At 39.7% G+C, this 25,832-nt stretch overlaps 1 protein-coding gene across 1 annotated transcript in view; it reads right to left on the bottom strand.

Annotated features, from left to right (window-relative positions):
• LOC131239792 (AT-hook motif nuclear-localized protein 14-like) overlaps window positions 1–19,092 on the bottom strand; it is a 49,821-nt gene extending 30,729 nt beyond the window's left edge. Inside the window, exons 1-2 of the mRNA XM_058237658.1 lie at window positions 18,510–19,092; window positions 5,113–5,165 (exon numbers count right to left, since the gene is read on the bottom strand). Coding sequence (XP_058093641.1) covers window positions 5,113–5,165; window positions 18,510–18,954 — 498 coding nt within the window. The 5' untranslated portion in view covers window positions 18,955–19,092. The remainder of the gene's footprint in view (window positions 1–5,112; window positions 5,166–18,509) is intronic.
• Between the last annotated feature and the right edge of the window lie 6,740 nt (window positions 19,093–25,832).

Below are 25,832 nucleotides of genomic sequence, written 5' to 3'. Positions count from 1 at the left end.
AACAGGCATGAAAGTGGGTCGGAATTTTGAAGGTGAGAAATTTTCCTAAAATACCAATTTTTTTTCTTAAGATTTTAACATAGATTTTTTTATTTTTTTTTTATTATTATTATTATTTTTTTTTTTGGGGGGGGGGGGGTGGGTTGGAATTGGAAATTTTCCATTTTCCTCCATTTTCTCCCCTAAAATTAGTAACCGTGTCTGAGTATTGAAATTTCCGCATATTGATGAAAGTTGGCTGATCTATTGATTCACACAAACTATTCAATTTTTGTGAAAAAATAATATTTATTTATTTAGCACAATTTGCTTGTTACTGTAGCACGATGCTATAGTAGGGTCACTGTAGCGGTATTGTAGACACACTACAGCACGTGGTAAGGAATCAAAAGAAGAGGAGATGAGATGAGAAAAGGAGAAAAGCCCTCATTAAGTTAGACATCCCCCTCCCTTTTTATAACTAAACAAATCCAAAATGACAATAATATCCTTTAAGTAACAAAAGTAAAAATACCAACATATCCTAATCAACATTAAAATATATATAACACAAGAATAAGAGCTAGGTGGGCCTTGATGGGCCGTATCCACTTCCATTAACACTTCCCATCAAGTGGAGCATGGATGTTGTTGGTGCCAAGCTTGGAGAATATGCATGTTAATTGAGTATGACCAAGATCCATAGTGACACATCAGCAAGTTGATCCTGAAACCGGATATACAGCGTAAAGATTTCACCACTAGAGACCTCACACATGAAGTGATTGTCAACTTCTATATGTTTAGTTCTCTCATGATAGATTGGATTATTTGCAATATGGGATGTCGCATGATTATCACAAAGGTAGATACACTGCAAACCCCATCTCCTGTAACAATTTCTTGATAGTATGAGCCATTGTTATATATTCTACTTCAACGCTTGATCGGGCCACAACACTGCTTTTTACTCTTCCACATAACTAGATTTCCCACTACAAACATGCAGTACCCAATAATATATCACTTATCTACTAAAGAAGTTGCCCAGCCTGCATCAGAGTATCCTATGATCTGAAGATGACTGTTCCATTTGTACAAAATTCCTTGACATGGTACTTTTTTAACATACTGCAAAATTCAAATAATTGCATCCATGTAAGGTACCCTTGGAGATTTTGCGTGGAAATATGTTGTTGAGGATCCACAAGGAAAAAGGTTGTAGAAATCATGTGTTTTGTAAATTTTGTGGTCAAAGATGTAAGGGAGGCATGACTCGCCTAAGAATCACTTGGTTGGAACTCATAACGGGATAAAGTCATGCTTAAAGGTGACAGTAAAAGCAAAGGACTGTCAAAAAGGTCTAACAGAGTATTATAATGAAAAAGATTTTTTTTAAAAGGTATTTCATGATATAGGGAGGGGGGAGTCGACATATTAATTATGGTTCTAGTAGTGGTAGCATGGGTAATGATGCGTTTGTGATTGACAATGGATCTTTTGGAACTAATAACCAATTGGCAGTGAGTGCAAGAGGTCCCATAGACCAATTTGTTAGCAGTGAACAATGACAGGCCACATTGAATTCATAGTGGAAGATGGAAGAGAGAAAAGAAGTGGGTAGGACGATCGGGAGATTTTTTTTTTTAGAAATGCTTTGTCATTCAACCTTTATAATAGCCTATACTTTTCGGCTATATATGTGAGGCTATTGGAAAGTTTGGGCAGGGATTGAAGCCACCATCCATGCATGAGACGAGAACATGAATACTAAAGGAGGAGGTTGGTAATATTGATACTTTGATGAAAGCATACAAGGATTTATGGAAAAATTATGGGTGCTCAATAAGGTCTGATGGTTGAACAAGATGGAAAGAATGGAGCATCATCAACTTCTTGATAAATAATCCGGCCAAAACGATGTTTTATAAATCTATTGATGCTTTGGATTCAATAAAAGATGGAAATTTGTTGTTTAAATATCTTGATGATATTGTGGAAGAAATTAGAGAAGAAAATGTGGTTTAAGTTATCACAGATAACCATTCAAGCTATGCGAACGCCGGTAAAAAATTGATAGATAAAAGAAGAAAGATCTATTGGACTCCATGTGCTATACACTACATAGCTTTAATGTTGGAGGATATTGGAAAAATGAAAATGCATTCTGAAACGCTCGAAAAGCCAAGAACAGTGACCAAGTTTATATATGGGCATGGAATTGTCCTCAGCATGATGTGAAGCTTCACGAATAATAATGAGCTTTTACAGTCAGCAATGACATGCTTTACAATAGCGTACCTCACCCTTTGAAGTATTTACAAGCAAATAAATAAATAAAGTAGTCTTCAAGCCATGTTTGCATCGGATCAATGGTCTTCATGTTCTTGGGCTAAAAAACCAAAAAGGAATAAGGGTATGGGCCATCATAATGTTTGATCCATAGTTTTGATCGTATGTTGCATTACGCGTTAAGAGCACAATGCATTTGGTAAGTGTTCTAAAGAAATAGATTTAGAGGAGAAGTCAGCAATGAGTTTCATTTACGAGTTGATGGACTCAGTAAGGGAGAAGATTACATTAAATTGTAATAATGTAGAGAAGAGAAATGTTCCAATTTGGAAGAAGATAAATAAGAGATGGACTCCTCAACTTCAGTGTCCTCTTACATGCAGCAGGGTACTATTTGAATCCTCATATAAGGTACTTGGATAAGTTCTCAACACACCCTGAGATTAAGTGGTGGGGGGGGTGCTCGTTGGAGTGCATGGATAGGATGACCTGCGACATGAATGAGCGCACCAATGTTGATATTCAGTTGGATGAATATGACTTTAAAAGAGGGGATTTTGGCTCTCTACTAGCAATTAATACTATGATGAAGCGTTCAACGGGTGATTTATATTTTCATGATGAAGGTTAAAGGATGCAATTAATACTATGATGAAGCAAATTCCATGATGTTAGGTCATATCGAGTGATGATGACAATGAGATATTATCCCTATTTAATGGTGGCGGTAGGGATGATGACAATGGTGACGACAATGACAAGGCTGATGGCAGTAGCAGACTAGCAGTGACAATGGCAGTGACAGGGATGGAAGTCAAACAAGTGAAGGTGGTGACGACAATAGCGAGGGTGAAGGTGGAAGCGCTAGGGGTAGAAGCAACAGTGGTGGGGCTTACACTACAGGTGCAGAGTCAGCAATCGATTAGCCAGTTCACTGAGGAGACATACTTTGACTATGTCACTCAGGATCGAGGCTATGGATTTCATCCATTATCCTCCAGTGAGCAAGAGAGCCAGGCCAGCACTTCGAGCGTCGTAAGAGTAAGAAGAAGGTTATACGTGGCCAAGGGTCTCTTACATGGAGCACATCGTACATAGATATTAGCTCAGAGCAAGGGAGCTCCACTTCTATCCCACCTTATGCACATGGAGGGTACTAAGGGTATGGTTATGGGTATGACAATCAGTCACAAGCATCCAGTTATAAGTATGGGCAACGATAGGAGAACACTTACAATTATGGTTCAAAGGAGGACATTCGGGCTACTCATATGATTAGAGATAGGTCCATCGAGGAGTTAGAGTCGGTCTGTTTCCTACAGACTCTACTTAGCCACGGTCAGTTACTATTATGCAATACCCATGTACGAGTACTAAAGATACTTGAGAAAGTACCAGCATTGGTACAATAGTCCATGACTAGGGAACAGTATTGTAGCCAACCAAGCAGGGGTGGAAATGATGACCTTGTGCCATCTCATAACTTCATGTGGGTTTGAGGAATAGTTGGATATGTATGTTTTTCATTTCCCTTAGTTCTTTTATCTCTTTTTTTTATTATTATTACCTACTAGTTTTTCTTATGTCTTACTTATTTTTTTTATTACCTACATTTGTATGACATGAATTCATTTTGGTTATCATTGCGCTAGTTTTTTACAACAACAAATGGTTTAGGACTCTATTAAATGGAAACTTATTATGTATAGTGTTTTTTTTTTTTTTTTGGCAATATTTTAATTACTAAATATGTAAATATGTGTCCTTTAGCATCTCCTGAAGCTCCACTAAAAATTGCCACATTTTCCTCCATTTTCCCCAAGTGTTTCCCTTAGCCAGCAATATTTTTACAAGTATCGGCAATGTCAATATATGTTTCCACATCCCCAACCATCGATACACGTAACAATATTGATACACTGAAAACTAGTATGGATGGATGTATGATGTATGTTTGTGTGGATGAGTGCATTGATGGAAGGATGTATGCGTGTATGCATGAATGGATGGATGGATGTAATGTATGTGTGCATGTATGGATGGATGGAGCATGGATCATGTATGTATGTATGTATGTACGTACGTACATATGAATGTAATGTACGTGCATATGCATGTGTGGTATTTGAATGATATAAACTTCTTATTATCATTCCACTGGCTTTTTACGACAGCACATGGTTTAGGCCCCTATTAAATGGAAACTTATTATGAATGATTATTTTTTTGGCAATATTTTGATTGCTAAATATGTAAACATATGGCTTTTAACATCTCCTGAAATTTCACGGAAAAATTCCACCTTTGCTCCCTGTTTCCCTTAGTCAACGATATTTTCTCATGTATCGGCAATAACATTGGCAATATTAACACATGATTCCATATTCCCAATCATCGATATATGTAACAATCGACACCCCAAACACTCAGTAGAAGAGACATTGATGGACAATCCATAAGGTTGTTAGAAGAAGTACTAGAGACATCAATGGACAATCCAAAAGACACGACTTCGGATGAACCTAAGGTTTAGATCCATTCAATTGTTCAGCTTGCATGGCCCGAGTGCATCTCTGGTATGGCCCTGGATAAATCATAACAGTTTTTTAACTAATAAATCAGTCAATAATACCATCATTAACCATGCTGAAAAATGATCATACATCAGAATTGCAAGATCCTAATTATATTTTAAAAGAAACATTAGATACCAAACTTTAAGCAAATTCTAGGATTAGATATTACTTGCATATGTATTCCACTTGAATTTAGACAATGGAGATGTATGCTGCTTAAAGAGAAACGAAACTATGATTTCAAAGACAACTCGAGGGTGCGCACTTCTCCAGCCGCAACTGTAATGACGTGTGGTGTAAATCCATGCCCCGCACTCCCTGCATTAAACAACTACAGAATTTAACCTCCCTATATATTTTGAACTCAAAAAAAAAAAAAAAAAAAAAGAGAGAGAGAGAGGGAGAGAGAAGAAGATAATAGAGTATCAAACTTTCAATTATAGTAAATAAAACACACTAACAAGAAGCAATAGTTACATTAATATAGTAAATAGTGGTTATGTATAATACATATATGTTCATACAATACAATGACACAACAAACTCAAAATATGCATGGTTGGTAGACTCATAAAATTCAAGCCTGAAAGTGTCATCTTTTCTTTAATTAGCTAATACCATGAGCTGATTACATATAAAAACTTGAACCACCATACAGAAAATCACAAAACAGAAATATATACGCACACCTTCATCAATAGAAAAATCTGACAGCTACTTACCTCTATGTTTCAAGATGTTGCATTAATGGAAATAGTCTTCGTAAGTCATTAACTGTTGTTAACATTTTACTAAAATTCATCTTATCAGCTTGAATAATGTATTTGTGATAATACTCAACATGTAGTTATCAGTAACAACATTTCATTAAGGCCAGGGGGCAATCCTTGCAGCCCGAGGTTCAAAATTCTTGAGGACCTAGACCGAGACGTGGAGTAAATCCCTCAAGTCAAACAGGGATTCTGTGGTGACTCAGCCTTTTAAGGAACATGACATTCATTTTAGAGAGTTGGCTTGGTGGCTCCATTGAAAAGGATACATCAGCACCTAATGGTCTTGTTTTGACAAAATGAGTAAATATATAATTTGAACTTGGATAGGACTGTCAGGCCGAGTATACTGAAGGTTTTGATGAAACCAAGTCTACTGACCACCTCATCTCATATTTCAGTCAACTCAAGCTGTATTTCAGTAAACATCTACATGTAGATATCGCAAAGTTAATTAAAATGGATGTATAAATCTATTATAAAGTACATTGAATAAACAACTTGTGCAATAACTTGAATTTTTCATATCATAATTAATTACAAACAACTGATATTCTTTCTTGGAAATGCACAGCAAGAAACTGTTATGACTTGAATTTCCATGTAGAGACGTCTATTTGCCAGTATGAAGCCAGTGTTAAGTGTCCTAGAAGAGCAGACTTCGATTCTTTTATGGTAGTAGAAAAATCATGTGAATCTGCATACCAAAAGGTGTGTGTGTGTGTGTGTGTGTGTGTGTGTGTGTGTGTTAGTTATTGTGAACTAACTGTTCAGCTTGAAGCATATGGAGCCCATTTGTGACTTGTCATATCAAGGGGTATGTCTTTTCCACATAATTGGTTCTTTGATGTCAGAAAAATAAAAATAAAAATCTCTAGTGTCTCATTTCCTAATCCTATAACCCTTCTTCCCTTAGAATCTTGTACACATCTGAAGCATTGAAGCTAGCATCAGGACCAGAGGTGAGCCTCTGCAGATCTTCAATAATTTGCAGAAAGCTAAACTTGAAAAGGGGTTGACATGGAACAGAAACAGAAAACTTAACACATAGAAGAAGAAGATGGTAGGTTGAAGTATGGGGGGGTGGAAGTGAATAAAAAAAAGGTGATAGATGTAGCAAAGGGGCATAGCACACCCTATGAAAACCAGGCACAACTGAAATTTCATTCATAAAAGTGTCTTTATATGTATAGATACTTTTTCAGAATCAAAAGAAACCTAGTCTAATTTAAACTAGTCGCATGGTAGCAGGTCTTTAAACCAGTAGACCAAGAAGGATTGGGTATAAGGGATATTAGAACGATGAATAAGGCACTTTTGGGAAAGTAACGGTGGAGATTGGGGAATGATGAACCATCTCTAATTACAGATGTCCTGGCGGCCAAATATGGGGAGATGAGGAGCAGTTGGGACGTCATGCAAGCTTCCTTGAAGAAAGAGTCATTGATATGGAGTGCTGTTTCCTCAATCCAATTGCTGTGCCAAAGCAATTATCATTTACAGTTGGGGTCAGAGATTCGATAATATGGTATGACGTAAAGGCCGTTACGGGGCCGTAAAGACCGTTACATAAAGGTAACGATAGCAACCATTACACGTTACGGGATCATAAAGGCCATAATGGCCATTATGGGAAAAAAAATGACCTGAAAGGGCCGTTACAACCCCGTAACGGCCTCGTAACGGTCCATTACAGGGCCGATACAAGTTTTTTAGATTTTTTCTCAATAAGAGAGAGAGAGAGAGAGAGACCGTAACGGCCATTACGGCCCCCTTAATGGCCGTTACGCCCCATATCGTAAAGGTAACGGTGGTGGCCGTTACGGCCACCATTACCGTTACAGAATACCTTGTTCGATAAGCTTCTGGGATGATATATGGTGTGTAGAGACTCCATTGTGAGATAGATATCAAGATCTCTATGTGTTGGCATCTTTTTTCTTTTCTTTTCCTTTTTTTTTCTTTCTTTTTTTTTTTTTTTTGAAAGGTTACACGTTGGCATCTGATAAGGACACAAAAATTGAAGTTTATTACCGAAGAAAACGTCAGAAAAGTATTAACAAAGTCAGTTTCGGGCCACTTCTTCAAACAGATTTGGAGGATGAGGAAATTCAGTCCTGTCCAGGATGTTGATTAGTCTGCAGAAGACATACATCCCAGCTGCAGCTAAGGATGGAATTTAGGCTAAGGATGTGGACGGGTATTTTTTGGTGAGACTTTTGCCAGGGTCCTTGCAGGGTAAACGCATCCACCTCATGTCGAACTCAAGTCTATTTGGAAAGCCCATGTCCATCTTAAAGTTAGGGCTTACACATGGACAGCGTGCTTGGAGAAAACCCTCAAGGCTGATATCCTTAATTAGAGGAATGGCAATGGCAAACAGATGCATTATAATGTAAGATGGAAGGAGAGTAGGTGAAAATCACCTTTTGATTGCTTGCTCTGTTTCATGGGAATTTTAGCAGCAGGTGTGCTGAAATTTTGGTCTAAGGTGGGTGTTGCCAAGGACGGTGGAGAGTGTTTTAAGGGAATGGTCAGCGTGGGGATGGGATCGTGCAAGGAAAGAATCATAGAAAATGGCTGGACTTGCGACCTTCTGGAGCATATGGCCGGAGAGGAACAATAATCAAAGATTGAGGTCACAAATAAAATTACAAGGAATATAGTGGACTGGAGTAGGGCTGATCCAGAGCTAAAGAAAATTCCCCAAGCATTATTTGATATTAACTGGGTTGAAAATCTAGACAAGGCCAGATGCCTTCAGACAGGTGGTCTCCTCCCCCTGAAGGTCTCACTTTAAAGGTAATTCAATGGATGCTCATTTGGTAATCCAGAGAGCATTGTGGTGGGTGGTCATATTTGGAATGATGATGGAGTCATCATTGTGGAATTCAATGACCCAATTGTATTCAAGTCTCCAATTTCACTAAATTTGTTGCAGCCTTCCAAGTGACAAAGATGCTGATTGCTAACAATCTACTGCTGACTGAGATAGAAGGGGATTCCAGGAATGCCAATGGACGAGGAGATGATTGTTGAGATCGGCAATCTTTACAAAGGTAGCCAACATTATTTGAGCATATTGGAAGAGAAGCAAAAGAGATTACTGATGTTCATGCTAAGGTGGGTGCTAAAGGCCAAGACTTGAGGGTGATTGATCACAAACCTATATAATGTTTCTCCTAGCAATTCCATCTTGTCAATTGAGGGCCCAGATACTGCAACATTGCTGTCGCAGTTGTATTTTAGTTGTTTTCTTTTTTTCTTAAATAAAATCTTATTCTGAATCTTCAAAACAAAAACAAAAACAAAAACAAAACAAAAAAATTCCAATGCAAACCATACATTAACTCTAATCCCTACCATTTATTTTAATAAAATATTAATCATGGCTAAGATATTCCTAAATCTGGTTATGTGTCAACGTCATCTTGTCAGCTGATATCTCGATGACGTTATGTCAGCAAGAGGATACAATCATGGAATACACAAAAACAAAAAAAAAAAAAAAAAAAAAACGTCATATCAACGATAATATCATAAATACATATCGATATATGATATATCGCAATATCTGTGATATTTTCGGCAATATTTGCAAAATTTCCCAAGATATCTGTGACATTTCCCTCTTGTATGTTTGGATTGGTGGAAATGAAACGTAATTTTCCAAATTATTCCACCAATCCAAATAAGCCCCCAAAGAACTTAATGAAATTGGGGTTTCGTTCTTCTTCTTCTTCTTCTTCTTTTTTTTTTTTTTTTTTGAGAGATGGCAAATCACTTTATGAGAAAGCTCATGAAAAGCAAGCAAAAAATACAATGCCAAGAACACAACAAAAAAGCAGCCTATACGACCAAAGCATGCTTTGCCCAATCCACTAAAAGGCAAATTGGGTTTTCTTTATTAATCTTCTCTATTTCACATCTCATCTCCTTTGTAATTTTAATCATGGAAGTGACTTTAATCACTTCCAACTCAATTGTTATGTCTTCTACCTTGGAAGATTTTGTTCTCTTGATGGACCATCCGACATGCCACATTCTATCCCTTTTATTTGTGGGCAGTTTGATCCATAGGATCCTACCACCAATACCTTGTACTCTACCCTTGTTACACCCAATATTTTAAATATCGTTATCACGTAAAGTATCGCACCCTTGGGATACAGAGAAATATCGGTTATCGCATGGGATATATCGGTTGTATCGCGTAATGTGTTGTTGGGAAACATGTGAACATTGGGAAACTGGTCAAATTTTTCAATGAAACTTCAGGATTTGTTGAAAAAGACATCAATACACATTTAGAAATCAAAACATCACAAAAATATATATATATACATAATAGGGGTTTCCTTTGTATGGGGTCCTAAAATATGTACTTTACAACTGAACCGATGCAAGTATATTCAAAGTTTATTCATATAATTTATAAACGTAAGAAGACGTATATGGAAACACAAGCAATACATTCAAAAGTAAAAGAAGAATCACTGGATCAGGTTACATGTTTAATTTTGTGTTTGGATACAACGATTGCAACTGATTTGTGAGAAATTTTGATTTTTGTCAATTTTCCGCAACTTGACCCATCTCTCCAATATCTCGAAATCGAAGTTCCAAATCCATGATTTTTCATGGAAAACATGAAAAATCATAGATTTGTAACCATTTGACATTGGTTTAACATGATTTACAACAAAAACATGGATTGAAAATTGAAAATGCTCACTGGATCGAATAGGTGGGATATATCGGCACTAACTATGCGTTTCATATCGCACAAGTGGGATACAAGATATATTGTGGGATATATCGGCTGATATCGTCGATATTCAAAACACTAGTTACACCAAGACTCATAAGAAGATGCCACTAGAACTTATCACAACAACACTCCTCTATGTGTTACCTTAGTTGTATTGTTTGGCTCTATTGCTTGTATTCTATGACATTTGAATGGTATGAACTCAATTTGGATGTAATTGCATCAATTATGACCAAAAGCAATCATGAGAGGAGGCGATCATCGGCACGATAGTGAGACTTCGAAGGACAACATCAACGTCGAGGAGACGATCACACTCAACATTGAGAGTTTATTCGAGATTTACAGTGTGTGAAAGATCTTTATAGCGAGAGGTAGACGAGAAGGTGTACCAAGAAGCAACATCAACGAAGGCGGGGGTAGGGAAGGAGAGAGGGGAGTGGATCTCAACAAGATAGGTGAGTAAGAGAAACGGGGAGAGGGAACAATAGTTAGGGGTGTGAAGCAAGGAAAGGGAGTGGATGGGGAAAGGAATGAGGAGTCAGACACATGATTAGGGGGAGGGAAGATCGGGTATAGGATACAAGGGAAGGAAAGGGGGAAGATGCATCAATAGAAGAGAAAGGGAAAAGGCTAGTAGAAGAGGATTTGCAAGAGTTAGGGGACGATGAACCGACGGACAAGACTAAGAGGGGAGAGTAAGTGACATGACGACAAGTAGAAAGGGAGAAGTGACGACGCAGAAGCAGAGAGATGGCGACTCTTCTAGGCCTTTGGCAGATTTCCCCACTCTACGTGGAGAACTACCCGAAGGGTTGGATGGAGACCAATTTCACGAGGGTGTTTGGGAGGGTAATGCAGGCGCATTTTCACACCGGGCTCGAGTGGGGTGGCCTGTGGGATGTGGAAGCACACTCAAGGTGGGCGGCCCGCGAAACCCATGTGATTTGGGGCCCGTGTGAGGCGGGTGGCTCGTGTGAGGCGGAACCCATGGATTTGGGGCCCACGAGAAAGGTTTGGCCGAGGACCTACCCCATAGATGTGGGGCCTGGGCTATGAGATAAAGGGATTAATTCATCATACTCTATCAATTCGAGCTTTTAGAGAAAGTGGTTAATTGTCATGCATCAAATTGGTACCAGAGCGGGAGGTCTCGTGTTCAAGACTCCTCACCAGGGGTGATTAATGCAGGGGCATTTTCACATCGGGCTCCAGTGGGGTGGCATGTGGGATGCAGGGGCACACTTGGGGTGGGTGGCCCACGGAACCCATGCGATTTGGGGCTCGTGTGAGGCGGGTGACTCGTGTGAGGCGGAACCCATGGATTTGGGGCTCACGAGGAGGGTTCGACTGAGAACCTAACCCATGGATGTGGGGCCTGGGCTATGAGATAAATGGATTAATTCGTCATGCTCTATCAGTTTGAGCTTTTAGAGCAAGTGGTTATTATCCTACATCAAAGGGTCGGGTCGGTGAAGGAGATTGTGGTCCCTCGGTAGAGGGGTTCATCGAAGATTCGAGTTTTTGCCTTCGTTAGATGGAGAATTAGGAGGTCTCGCAGGTGATAATAGCAACAAATAAAAGAAGCTTCGATGGTCAGAAACTCTCGGTCCAAAGGGCTCAATATGGCTCCCTAGGTAGAGGGGTTCATCGAAGATTCGAGTTTTTGCCTTCGTTAGATGGAGAATCAGGAGGTCTCGCAGGTGATAATAGCAACAAATAGAAGAAGCTTCGATGGTCGGAAACTCTCGGTCAAAAGGGCTCAATATGGCCCAGAGGTAATTAATCAAGTTGCGGCCAAAAAGGAGGAAAGGAGAACCAAGACGATAAAAGGGAAAAGAGAGAGAGAGAGAGAGCAAAATGGAAGGGGATGACCAGGCAAGTAACAAGCTTGGGGGGTTATCTTATTCAGATGCGGTGGCTAAGTGGGTTGTAGAGGCAAAGCTTTCAGTAGAGCACGAGCCATCAAGAAAAGAGAAGAAATCGAAGGAAGGGCTAAGGTGGACCTAGAAGGAGACACCAATGGGGAGCCCGATGGTGAGGGTTCATCCATCTATGGTGTCCCATGCCTGGGATTCTCTGCAGTGAAGTTCAATGGCCCAGGTAAGAAATGGCGTCTTGGTTGTCCGAGTGCTTGAGGTAGGAGAGAAGAATTCTATCATCAAATCCCTTTCAACGACGAAGATGTGGATTTCCATTGGCCCAAGGATTTAATTGGAGAGGAATCTTATAGTTGGAACCTGCTTCAAGGATGATCCAGTGGAGCAGCTATGGAGATGGGTAAACAAATTGCCACTCAGTTGGGAGGAGATATGGCTTCAAATCTGGGATCTACTTGTTGAACCGCGGTTCATGGAGGTAATAGTAGTGATTGGGTCATGCATAGGAGAGGCGCAGATGGTCCATTGAACTACTGAAAGATGGGAAGAAATTGAAAAGGCTCGAATCTGCATGAAAATGAAAAATTGTCTCGATTCTGGATTGGATCTCCATCACAATGGGGGAAGTATGGGTTTCAATGAGTGGTGGAGGAATCAGAAGTGAGGAAGAGCGGTCGCAAGGAAAAACTCCAGCCACTGACTGTAGAAGCAGTAGAGCAAGGCTGGTGAAGTTGAAGGAGTACAGACTCCATACTCCAATGGCACATCGATGTCAAATGAGTAAGGGATACTAAGGGAGGTGTTGGAGATAGAACAGATCCAGATTGTTGTAGGATCCGACACGAAAGTGATTATCAACCACAACTCGCCAAGAGGTAAGGATCAATGTTGTCGAATCGCATATGCGATCATGTGAAATTGCATATCCCTATGCGCATATGCAATCGTGCAATCGCATATGCAGCCGCTTTTTTTTTTTTGAAAATTATATATATAAGGGAAAAATTCAAAAAAAAATTGTAAAAAAAATAAGAAACTAAGAACAACTTTTCTGAGTTAATAGATAACTAATTTTACATATTTAAAATACATATGAGAGAGATAAAATCAATTAAACAATGAATTAAACATCAAGTCATTGACATTTAACAATATAGTTAACAAGAAGTAACAACAAAATCAACAAGCTATTTATTTATTATTGCAAAAAATCAACAAGCTATCTTCCTTGAAACTTGAAAGTGCTTGAATCTTGATCTTCCAACTTCCAAGGGAGGGGGAATGTAGGAGATAGAGAGAGAGAGATTAAGATCACTTGGAAGTAGGAAATATAAGAGAGAGAGAGAGAGAGAGAGAGAGAGAGATTAAGACCACTTGTAATTAAGAAATGTAAGAGAAAAAGAGAGTAAAAGAGTTTTGGAGTGAGAATATTGCAAATGGAGGAGATTTGGAAGTCTTTTTATAGGCAAAATGTTGTTTTTTTGTATAAAAATAAAAATAAAAAATTCAATGTGCCATGGCCAATATGCAATCGCATAAGTTGTATGCGATCGCATATGCAATTTGCATATGGATACGCGCATATGCGCATATGCGGTCGCACATGACACTGGTTAGGATCAAGAAAAATAATGGATCATGGATGCGATGAAATGCGTGGGGAGGAAGGTCTATCCTTCGGCACAAGTGAGGAAGACTATGGCACTATTTCAATTCGTAGAGGATCGAAGCAAACAAAGGAGCCAAACGGTGAATCAGAGGAAAATCCACAGATCTCCAAAAGGCTACAAGGAGCTAGTAAGCCTCATCTCTAAGGTAAACTACGATTTTGGTGGTATCTCACGAGGGATGAGGAATGGAAGAAGGGGAAGATCAGTGCCCACCTTACCATTTCCTCATACACATCCTTAGGGGTCGTTTGGCAAGGGTTTGAGGGGATTTCAAATCCCCTAGTATGTTTGGCACCATAAAGTAACTGGGGGTTTCAAATCCCCTCAAAGAGGGGGTTTGAAATCCAATGTGAAAGATTGGATTACATCTAAAATCCTTCCAAGAATTGCATGTGTAACATGTGTGTCACTAGACTATTAATATATTGGGCACATGGCCCACTAATGATATCCCAAAACAATTAGATTATCAATTGCATCACTATAATTACTTTTATATGATGATTTGGCCGTCCAAACATTGTCCATGTAAATCAACAGTTAAAATCCATTAGTTAGTCACTCAGATATGATCTTGTGCTTGTGGCCCATCTGATACTTGGAATTTCATCATTTTCGAGCAAAGTATATGTTTCAACGGGCTTGTTACAACCATTGTGTCAAACATTACATACGTACACTAATTAGAGATATTAAAATTGATTCAGTAATTAAATTCAAACCCCTGTAAATATACTATGCATAGCTACTTTTGGATTACAAGGGATTCTGAATTCAGGGTGCCAAACACAAAATCCAAGGGATTTCAAATCCAGGGGATTCCAAATCCGATGGGTTCCAAATCCAAGCTCCCAAACAGGCCCTTATTCATGTCAATATATCCTCTTGGAACTCATGTCTTTTCCAACACCTACAGATTAACTCTCTAGGGATCCCTAAAGCGAGCTTTGTCTAAGTCGATAAAAACCATGTGGAGATCCTTCCTTCTCTCCCTATAGTTCTCCATCAATTGTCTTAGTGGGAATTTCTCATAAATAATTTAAAGTCAACTTCTTCGAAAAATTCCCAAAAATTGCCAGTATTAGCTATGAAACTCCAAATATATATTGGTCATTCCACATTGGATGGTGTGTGTGTGTGTGGGTGCGTGTGTTTTCCTATGGCAAAATTACTCAAAAACTGTTTTTTGAGCCCATCCTCCTAAAACACATAATTCACAATTTCAATCCATACAGTGTATGCCTTTTCCCTATTCAGTTTGTAAATGACTCGAGGCTTTCCAGAATCCAGCCCTATATCTAGAAATGATGCAATCATGGTTATTAAAGCCCCATCCAAAATCTGTCCACCTATCACAAAATTACTTTGAAATCAGTACCCATAGAACCTTCCAAAACCTAGATGCAAAAACTGACACAAGATGACATAAGACCAAAATGACTCGAAAGCAAGAACCAACAACGAAAGATCTCCAACTCTGACAACAAAACTTTAGCCACAATTTATAAGACGACATGAGAGCATCTCGAAATTTTGAAGAATCAATTTTACAATATGCACTTGCAGTTGCACCCAATCCGGGGGGAAAAAAAAAAGAAAAAGGTATTCTCTGCTAATTGCAGATAAAATATGGACAAATCCGTCCTCCCATCTAAAAGACAGCTCAGCATACCACTGCCCATGCTTCTTGAATAAGCCTATTCAAGCCTTCAGCCACAATCAAGACGAGGAATCGAGATATGGAAACTCCATTTCTAATGTCACTCGAGCTTTTGAAAAGCCTCAAATGGTGCCATCCAACACAATTGAGAAATGGGCAAACAAGATACAACCTTTGATCCAACCAATCCACCACTCAACAAAACCAAGGTGTTTCATTACGTTTATGGTAACCGTAACAAGCGTAACGGCCACCACCGTTATCATTACAACATAGGCTGTAGCGGCCATTACGGCCCCCATAACAGCCGTTTTGGCCCCATAATGCATAATGGTTACCACTGTTACCATCACTGGTTGCGTAACCGTTTTCGCATACCATGACCAAAGCCCTTTCTTTTCATCAAATAGAACAAAAAGGATCATTTGACATGGTCGAAAGCCTTCTCCATATCCAAGACAAGTTGAAACTCCACTTGGAAGCGAGTTGACCCTAAGCCAGGTAAAGGAGAAGGGTTGATATCAAGTGGGCAGCCCTACAACTTCCAAGCAATCATGATCAAAATCCATAAAGCCAACCCTAAATCATTTGGACAACACTACAATGATGAATGGATGGAGTTTCCATAAGGCTGCCATTGACTCCTCGCAATAAGCTTGATTTAATCAATATCCTTGCCTAATATGAGTTGTGGTGAACGCTGGCTGTGGTCATGCTTCAAGAGTGTGACCTTAGTTGCGATAACCTTCTAAGCAAAGTTAGTAAATGAACACGCTAGGAATAATGCACAGCTTTCGCAACCCAAGCATTTGCACTACGATTTGAAATAGATACTTCCCTGCTCACGTACCCAAAGCCATCTCGGATCATGCTTTCTAAGCATGACAACAATCCATACATGATTTAGACAGTATTTACCTAACTGGGTGGTTTTATAAATCAAATATATATTCATCCAAACAACTTCTTTATAGCCAACGGTGGACATCCATCAAAAGCAGTTGTGATGACTTAAATTCCCAAATTATGTGGTGTATTTGCCCAGTTTAAGAATAATGCTGCATATCTTCCAACTCCTTAAGTGTGATCCCCGTATCAACCTTACCTTACAAGTGTTGCTGTAAAAGCTTATTAGGAATGAGTTTCAGGATCCTGAATATGCTGCTGCTCCCACCCGCACTCTATGCAACCAAGAGTGTGAACACAACCCTTTACACGATGGATAGAACACCTTCACCTTCTTGGGGTTATTTCACGCACATGCATATTCACTTTTTTTAGATGCATTGCAAGAAACTAACGTGATATGAATTCCTATATTGGAGCATACTCCGCGGTGTAAAATGATGTATGATGTCCCTTTTTATGGTGGAGGAATCATGTGAATCTACTTAAAACTAAGTGTGCATATTGTCATGGGTGAGCCATTGTCCTTGAAGTGCATGGAGCAAATATGTTGATCCATCATACCATGGGTTTGTTTTGTCGGTATAAGTGGTTAATTGATGCAATACAAATTCTTTAATGTAGCTAAATAGGTAACCATTAATCAAAAGCTAAGGCTGCTCAAAATGTTGTTCAGAAGATTTTCGAGTTAAAAAACCATGTCTAACACCCAAGTCCTAATTCCCTTAATCAAAACAAAATCATGTTTACTTTAATGAAACATTAATCACTCATCATGATCATCATCAAATTATTTCCTCTGAATGCATTTCCATCATCATCGAAGTCATCTCCCTCCTCGACATATTGTTCTTCTTCCTCTATTTCCCCAAAATCAATCTCCTCTTCATCAAATTGCTTGCAAGAAGTCCAATGATGATCTTAACACACTACTATAATATAAAAAAATTTAAATAATAATAATAATAATAATCAGGAAGGAAAATATCCCAAAAGTTTATGGAAAATGTAAGAAATTTGAGAGAAGATTTCAAACTTTGATTTTATAAGTGCAGAGAAAAATTGTTGAAAGATGGCTTAGAAGCGTGGTTTGAAAAGATCGTTCGATACAGCTCGGTGTTGTCCAAGCCATATCAGTTTCCATTTGAAAAGAAGATTTAAAAGGTAGAAAATAAAGATTTTTGGATTCTGTGGGACGCACCACTGTCACATAAGCATTACCATCTCTTCCTGCATGCGGAACTACAACAAAATCGTGAAATTGTGACTTCCTTGCTTTTGCATAAAGTTCCAACTTCTTGGTTTGCAAGCAGTTTATCCACACACACACAAAGGCAAGGCGATGCTCATGTGGAAGTCCTGGCCTCCTGGGCACATGATATAATGATTATTTGTGAATATTGAGTTTCAAATCTCTCCACCCCAAATGTAGCCTAAGCATTTTCTCATAAGAAAGAAAGCCCCCAATGCCCATTTTAATTGCCCTTGTGGGATCCATCGCTGTGTTTATAGTCTTCTCAATCACTGACAAAGTTCACTGCTCCCTAGTGTTTTAAAAATGATAAATGATAATAATAAAAAAGGAAATAATGGTTTCCACAAAAATGTCAACCACACTCAAAACCAAGTAAGCAACCAACGACATACCTCTAAGGCAGTCCAAGGCAAAATCCAAGCAGCCAGAGATGTATACAAGCTGCAGTCAAGCAGCAAAGTGCAACAATACTCCTAATGTTGTCAAAAAGAAAACCAGCGACATAAGGATTGCGTACTACAGCACAGGCATTTAAAGAAATCAGCAATGTATTACATAGCAAAGAGTCTATGACATGAGCCGCTGCCTGCAAGTGAGACCGTAATGCACAAAGAAGATAATTGCAACACGAAACAATGGACGTGTAGAAATACGAAAAGAAGCTTATTCTTCTAATCTTCTTATTCCATGCATGCAAGGACGAAAAGACAATACAAGTAGAGCGATGGTGGTGTTTTACGGTCATCTCACCAAGAGCATCCAACTGAGCCTTCTTGTTGGAGGATGAGGACAACGACGAAGACGGCTCCTTCTTATGGGGAGTGGGAGTGGAAGGGGAAATTGCAGAGGAAGACGATATGGGAAGAGAAGAAGGAGCGGCAGTGGTGGTGGCAGGGGCCTTCTTCATGGCCGTCGATGCGGGCGAGGACATCTCGGTAGCTGGCCCACCTGGGCCGTATTTCCGTGGGCGGCCCCTCTTCCTCTTGACGGAGTCGGTGAGGGCGGGAGAGGGTGCCGCAGAGGCGCGTGGAGTGACGGAGTGAGGGAAGACGAGAGGGGTGGGTTCGGAAGCGGAGTAATGGGAATTGGGATGGGAGAAGATACTGCCATTTGTGGCGGAATTGCTAGTGCTGCTTTGGTGATGGTGGTGGTGGTGTTGGTAGTAAGAGGTGAGGCCACCGTCGTTGCCCTCCATGAGCTGGAGCTGGAGCTACCGCTAATACTTCTGCTTCAAATGGAGCATGGAAGTGCTGAGATGTGTGGGTTAGGTTTTTTAGTCTTTTCTTTTTTTCTTTTTTTCTTTTTTATTCTCCTTCCCTCCCAGAAGAATTATTTTTTATTAGTGTTTTTCATTTTGAGAGATGCTCCAGTGATCTCACAGCACTATTAAGTTATAGTGCTCCTAGCTGTATCGGAACACATAAACAGTCCCATCGATTGATCTAGACTGTCCATCAGTTCAGATACACATTTTATGGACGATATTGCAAATATTACACTGATCTGATTATCTTGATGATCTGGTCAATGGCATTAGAAACGAACAGTCAAGATCATTTGCATAACATAGGTCTAAACAATAATCTGATCCATCCATTTAATACTTCTCATCATGTTTTGCTTGTGATTATAATGAATTGCTTCTGATAGGCAATTCTAACCATCTCATCCGTTGGTTAGAAAAAGGACAGCTAAAAATAATCAGGCCAAATCTAGAATGGAATTAACCAATCTTTTATCTTTTTCCTGGTGGCCCTTGAAATTTGTTTTACACTACATGGATAGTTTAGATCGATTTATTGAACGATCCACGTTATCCGATGCAGCCAGGAGCAATGTAATATATATTGCTTTGACAGTATTGGAGCATTCCTCTTTTATTTATATGTAGAGGTTCGGTCATTTATTCCCCGCACCACCAGCAGGACAAACGGTGGTAGCCGGACGCTGTGGGCCCTACGAAATCTTTGCATCAGATCTACTCAGTCCATTAGACGAGACATTTTATTTTAGTCCAAACTGAAAATAATTATCTTAAAAGGAAAGCTAGGTGGGCCACGCCACAAGGAACGGTTGGAGGGAACCCACAGCTGATAAAGCCTTACCCACTGTTTTTGGGCCCATCGTGTTGTTTGTTGCCATCTAATCCATTCATCAGACTTGAAAAGGTAGGATGAAGGTACATACCCAAACGTTAGGACAATATCACCTGAATTTGAATGTCTTGGGCATGATTTTATATTGTTCCTTAATCTTTGTCCTACTTAAGTTTTGCATCGGCATGATTTTTTTTTTCTACGGTGAGAATGAATGGGATAACACAATGTACAGTGTGGATTAGATGAAAAGTTTACTGTACACCAGAGATGGCCGGTACTACCACAAGTTGTCAGTTGTATTTGTACGGGTATCATGTGAGAGCGCGTATAAAACAAATGAGAGACGCAGGGGAGATGACAAGGTACAGAGGGTGGAACCGAAAAATAGTAGCGCCGTCTCTCAACAGAATATGTGACAAGGTTATATAATAATCTGGACCGTCAAAATAGTTTATTTTTCTTCGGATGTAAAATTAATAAAAATTTAGACGGATCTGATCATCCTAGACATGTGTTATCAAAGAAACAGTACAAAGAGGAAATTATTGATGATCGTAATAATAGTCTTACAGAGTGGATAAAATTGATGGCGGGTTGTAATGTAAGCGGTCTGTGTGAATTTGGGCCATTGAAGATAGATCCCGGTATATAGACGGTCTAGATTAAGTCTGCGTAGTCTAGGGAGATGGGTCTATCTTGTTTCGGTTCAACAAGCTCTATCGTATCTCTCGAGCTACTCGTGCAAGTACAGTAAGGAACATTAATCTCGCTGCACGTGCCACGTTGCACGCGTTTTAAATCCGGATTATTCTCAACCGGGATTATCAAGATGCCCACTCATTGGATATCAGCATGAAACCAGAAATGGAGTGTTGAAAATTACTGAACAAATCGAGCATCCTCGTATGGTCTTCAAGATACTATTCTCAGCATATCAAATAAATAGTGTGAACAGTCTGATGAACGGACCGATCTCATACATGTGTGCCAAGTTGGCACGTGTGGACGCGAATAGCATCTGGATTCAACTCGGGCGTGGAGCGCTAACGGGGTTTATCGAAAATTGGGAGCTGATCCCACGCCTCTCGAGATCGGATTAGGTGAGGCCCAGGCCTTACCCACGACTGTGCGGCCTTACCGTGGGGCCCACCTTGATGTATGTATTATGTATCCATGCCGTCAATCCGTTTTTACAGATAATTTTAAGTTACCTTGTCAAAAATGAAGCAGATCTAATTATCAGGTGTACCATACCATAAAAAACAGTGGCGATTTACCATTAATGGGCCAAAATAGTTTTGGATCAAGATGATATTTGTTTTTTACCTTCAACCAGATTTATGTGATTTTATCAACAGATTGGATGATAAATAAACACTATGGAAACGTTAAGGTGCGCCCTGAGTAGTTTTAAATGGTAAAATGGTCATTCACCGTTATTTCTTATGCCGTGGTAAACCTGATAATTGGACTGTTTCATTTTTGGAATAATGAACTAAAATAATCTGAAAAAACAGATGGACAGCGTCCATACTTAATACATATATCAAGGTGGGCCACACGGTAAGGGCCACACCGTCTTGGGTAAGGCCGGATTCCCACCTAATCTGCTCTCGACTCCTGAGCCGCGGGAACATCGAGTTCCGCCTACGCGAATTGCCTCCGCTCTGGGCCAAAGGAAGCTCCCGTGGTCGGAAGCTATGTGGGCCATAGATATGTCCGTGAGAAATCCACTCCGTCCATCAGTTGCTCAGTATCACGATAGGTTTCAAATCTAAAAATAAGGCATATCCAAAACTCAGGCTGGCAATACCACACTAAACTTAGGGGGATTGAACGGCCACCATCGGAAACTTTGTGGAGGGGGGTGGATTGCGTCCTACCCCATGATGGGCTACGTGGGGTTCACCGTGATGTAAGTGTTTTATCCACGTCGTTCATCGCTTTTCTCAGATCATTATAAGATTTGATCCTAAAAATGAGGTAGGTCCAGGGGTCCAATGGACCACACCAAAGGATGTTGTAGTCACAATGACACCCACAGTTGAAATCTTCCTAAGGGCCACTGTGATGTTTTTTTACCATCCAACCTATTCATAAGGTCATGTAGACGTGGATGAAGTGAAAACACAAATATCAGCTTGATCCGAAACTTCTCCAGCTCCCAAGAAGTTTTTAATGGTGGGCGTTCAATCCCTACTCCGTGGTTCACTTAAGCTTTGAACTTGCCTCATTTTTTGAATAGTATCCTAAAATGATAAATAGCGTGGATAAAACACTTACATCATGATGGGCCCCATGGAGCCCTGCTCAGACGGATTACCATCTAGGTAGGGTAGGACGCAATCCGCGTCTCGAAGTGGTAGGCGTTGTGTATCATGATATTATTTGTGCTCACATTTTATCTGATTGGTAATAACTCTATGAACGGTTTGGATGGCATGTAATCCTATAGTCGGCCTTAAAAAGGTTTCAACGATGGAAGTTCTCTCTCTATCTTTCGTATGGTGTGGGCTACTTGAGTCGTGTATATGCATTATTTTTTATATTAATCTTATCGTGATATTGAGAAATCGATGGACAGAATGGATTTCTCACGAGCATATCTATGAACCTAGCATATTTTCTGACCATAAACTTCCTCCGGCAGGGACTTGTGTGTATTCTAATTCGTTTGGTAGACACGTGACATACTTGGACGAGTGATGGAATGTCCATTCATGATGCCGGAACTTGGATTGTGTCATACCTTCGCTCGTCTCCGGCTCGAAACGAACTAGGGCTCCAAGCGGCCACCGTCATGTATGGGTTTTATCCACAGTGTTCATTCATTTGTTCATATTATTTTGAAATATAGGGCTAAATTTGAGGCAAGATACAGGTAGATTATACAATGTGAATTAAACTCTTATCAAAACTTCTCTAGGTCCACATAAGCTTTAAGTTGAGTTGATATTTGTGTTTTCCCAAAATCCATGTCCATGTAACTCTATGAATAGGTTGGAGACGGATGAGGGTAGGATGCAATCCGCATTCATGATGCCAACAGTGGACGATCCTATTGCAATTTGATTAGTGGAGCAACAGATAGAATGTAGTTGTTTACACTAATCCGGCTACGTCGTATCTAGCAACTCATGACAGGGAGATCTCAATAATACATAAATGGAAGATCTCTTCCACAGCTTGGAATCTAAAAGGTCATAAGTAGCCTTTAAAAAATATGTTTAGCTAGTTACTCCTATGAGATAGTATCATGTATCTCACTTACGTTACAAATTTTACTACTCATTATAATGGTCTTATGACCAATCATGGGTATCGACTGAAATATGATCGTCGATAGTGACAGATTCTGCTAGTGCACCATAGCGTTGCATGGAAGTCCTTATGGCCAAAACCGCTTAAGGAGCTATGAAGCAACATAACAACAATGCTAAGTTGGTTAAGTTTTATGGCATGCAACATATGTTCAAGCGAATAAGGGAATAATGATCATCAACATGTGGCGTCATGAGAAGAACCAACACCCACATAACAAGTGTGAGACATACACATAACCAATGACCAACCACGACAAACCACTTGGACATGTACCGTTGTAAGCCATAACTGTCTATGTGCCCAAATGATTATTTTCACATCAACAAATGTGAGGAGTAGTTACAAAAATATCTCTTCAATTATCACCTCATTTTTTTTATAAATGGAGGAAGATCAAAGAGCTTTGGGTCTTCTCTATGTAACATCCCGGAAAATTTTCATGCAAAGACCTGAGCACCACCTCAATCAGGATTCTCTTGGGACTCAATCCTTTAGAAGGTAAATATGAATTAACTAGTGCTCAACTCGATTGCCTGTGAAATTAGCACCAATCACTTTAAATTTGATCTGCAAGGCCTAAAACCTGTAGAATTGTTAGCGCTATGTTATCTTGAAATCTAGGATTCAACACTAAATTCAGTTGCTCTCGGGAGTACTTGGAAGCTTTGTATCGGACCTGGACCGCGCGTCGAAAGTTCGATAGCAATAATCTTAGACAATTATGATCACCTTGTTGGGCTTGACAATCACCTCAAAAATCAAGTCCAGATAATGTCCTGAGACGATTTGCTTTAGTCCGGAGTAAAGAGTGTGAGAATGGTGAAATTATTTAGAAATTAAATATGAATTTAAGTAATTTGAGTCATGTCGCTTGCGCGTCGATTTTAAGCATTTTGACCGTCAGAATCTGACTCAAATTTACCCTCGGATCAAGGAAGATGGCCCATACATGTCAAAGTGCCGGTGGACCTGATCGAGTTTCGGTGACCGCTGAACTGATACTGGTCCGCCACGACTGATCTATAAATTCGATCGGTACAAAAACTCAGCCTGACCTAGATCCATGGTCAGGGAGCTTAAGTCCGACCGCACGTGTAAAAGGGACCACCAGAAGTGCTCCGTTGGACCGAAATAGACCCGATTTGGTTATAACCTAAGTATACCTTGGCCCTGGGGCTATTTCCATCAATATTAGGCCTATATAAAGACCTTAAACCCTCACTCTCAAACTCCATATGAATTTTCTAAACCCTAGCTAAGAGAGAGAGAGGAAAAGAGAGAGAAAGTGAGAAAGAAGTTGGTGAATCATCTTGAGATTCTTCCCTGTTACTCTGCGTACCTAATCCATCGCATCTGAATCGTTATTCCGGCGATTCTAAGTTCATTCTTGGGTAAGTCAATCAAACCCTAACTTGTTTTGGAGCTTAGAATAGTCTTAAGTGTTGATGTAGCTAATTTAAATCATGCCTTAGATTATCTAGTCGCCATTGACGAAGACCTATCGTCTGAATCAAATCTGTTGCGCACTTTCTGGTTTAAGATGCGGACTATATTCGTATAGGTTATGGTTTTCAAGGCTTTCAATGTCGTTTAATGGTTTATTATTGTTGTGGGTGCAATTTCACATGCCAAATGCGATGTTTGTATTGCGTTTCTGATATAGATGAACTATATCGAGATTTGTGTATTCCATGTATACGTAGAAAGTATCGTATACGTATGCAATATGAGCATGTGGTTGCCATGATTAATTGTTGCATGTTTGTGCTAGTTGTATGTGTAACAACTCCTTGGCAAGAGGAATTGTCCTAATGTGAGCTATCACCAACATACTTCATGTATGTTGGAATATGTAGCCTAAGTGTTTGTAGAAATGTCTGAATGAATAAGTGTGTCATATATTATATTTTTCATGGGCGTTGAGTAGAGATTCTCAACTATCTTAATGATGTATATGATTTCCTCCATGCAATCTACATTCTTTGTCTGTTTAACTTAGACGTTACTTACATGTAAATTCATGTTAAGTTGATATTCATCAAATGCTCACATGCTGTATGATTAGAATTCTTGATCCATTACTGTTCTGAATTGCTAGTATGAATATTTGTTATACTTGAATGTGTTTGGGACTATGAAATAGTCCAGGGAATTGGTAACAAATCTTGAATTTGTGGCCGAGATTGTTTTCACCACGTAGGACGTGTTTGACAAACCCGAGTCGTATTAGGGTTGTCGGCAGTGGTTGGCCACACGGAGTATTTGCGCACTTCATGTCGTTCAACTCAACATACGCTTGTGCTAGTCGAGCTCGTCAAGTAACTCGATTGTTTCGGTGGATGTGCACCATGTATGAACGCTATTGTTTGAATATAGGGTACCAAACTTACCAGTGCAATTCCGTTAACTATGGTACCTCGATCCACTAAGACTCATGAGCCGTGCATGGTGGTATGGGACACCGTGGTCGAGCTGTCGGCCTACGCTGGGGTGACGAGCCTCCTCGTAGTGACCAGTGAGCAATTCAGACTCGTGAGCCGATTATGGTGGTATGGGACACTATCTTCATGTTGTCGGTCTACATTGATTGGTGACGAGCCCTTTGTAGTGACCTCAAGCATACCTTGATACTGCATTGAGGTGACGAGCC

Source organism: Magnolia sinica, chromosome 3, assembly GCF_029962835.1.
Source record: "Magnolia sinica isolate HGM2019 chromosome 3, MsV1, whole genome shotgun sequence".
Classification (NCBI taxonomy): Eukaryota; Viridiplantae; Streptophyta; class Magnoliopsida; order Magnoliales; family Magnoliaceae; genus Magnolia; species Magnolia sinica.
Note: the sequence above shows the minus strand (reverse complement) of the source record. Positions and strands in the feature narration are given on the sequence as shown.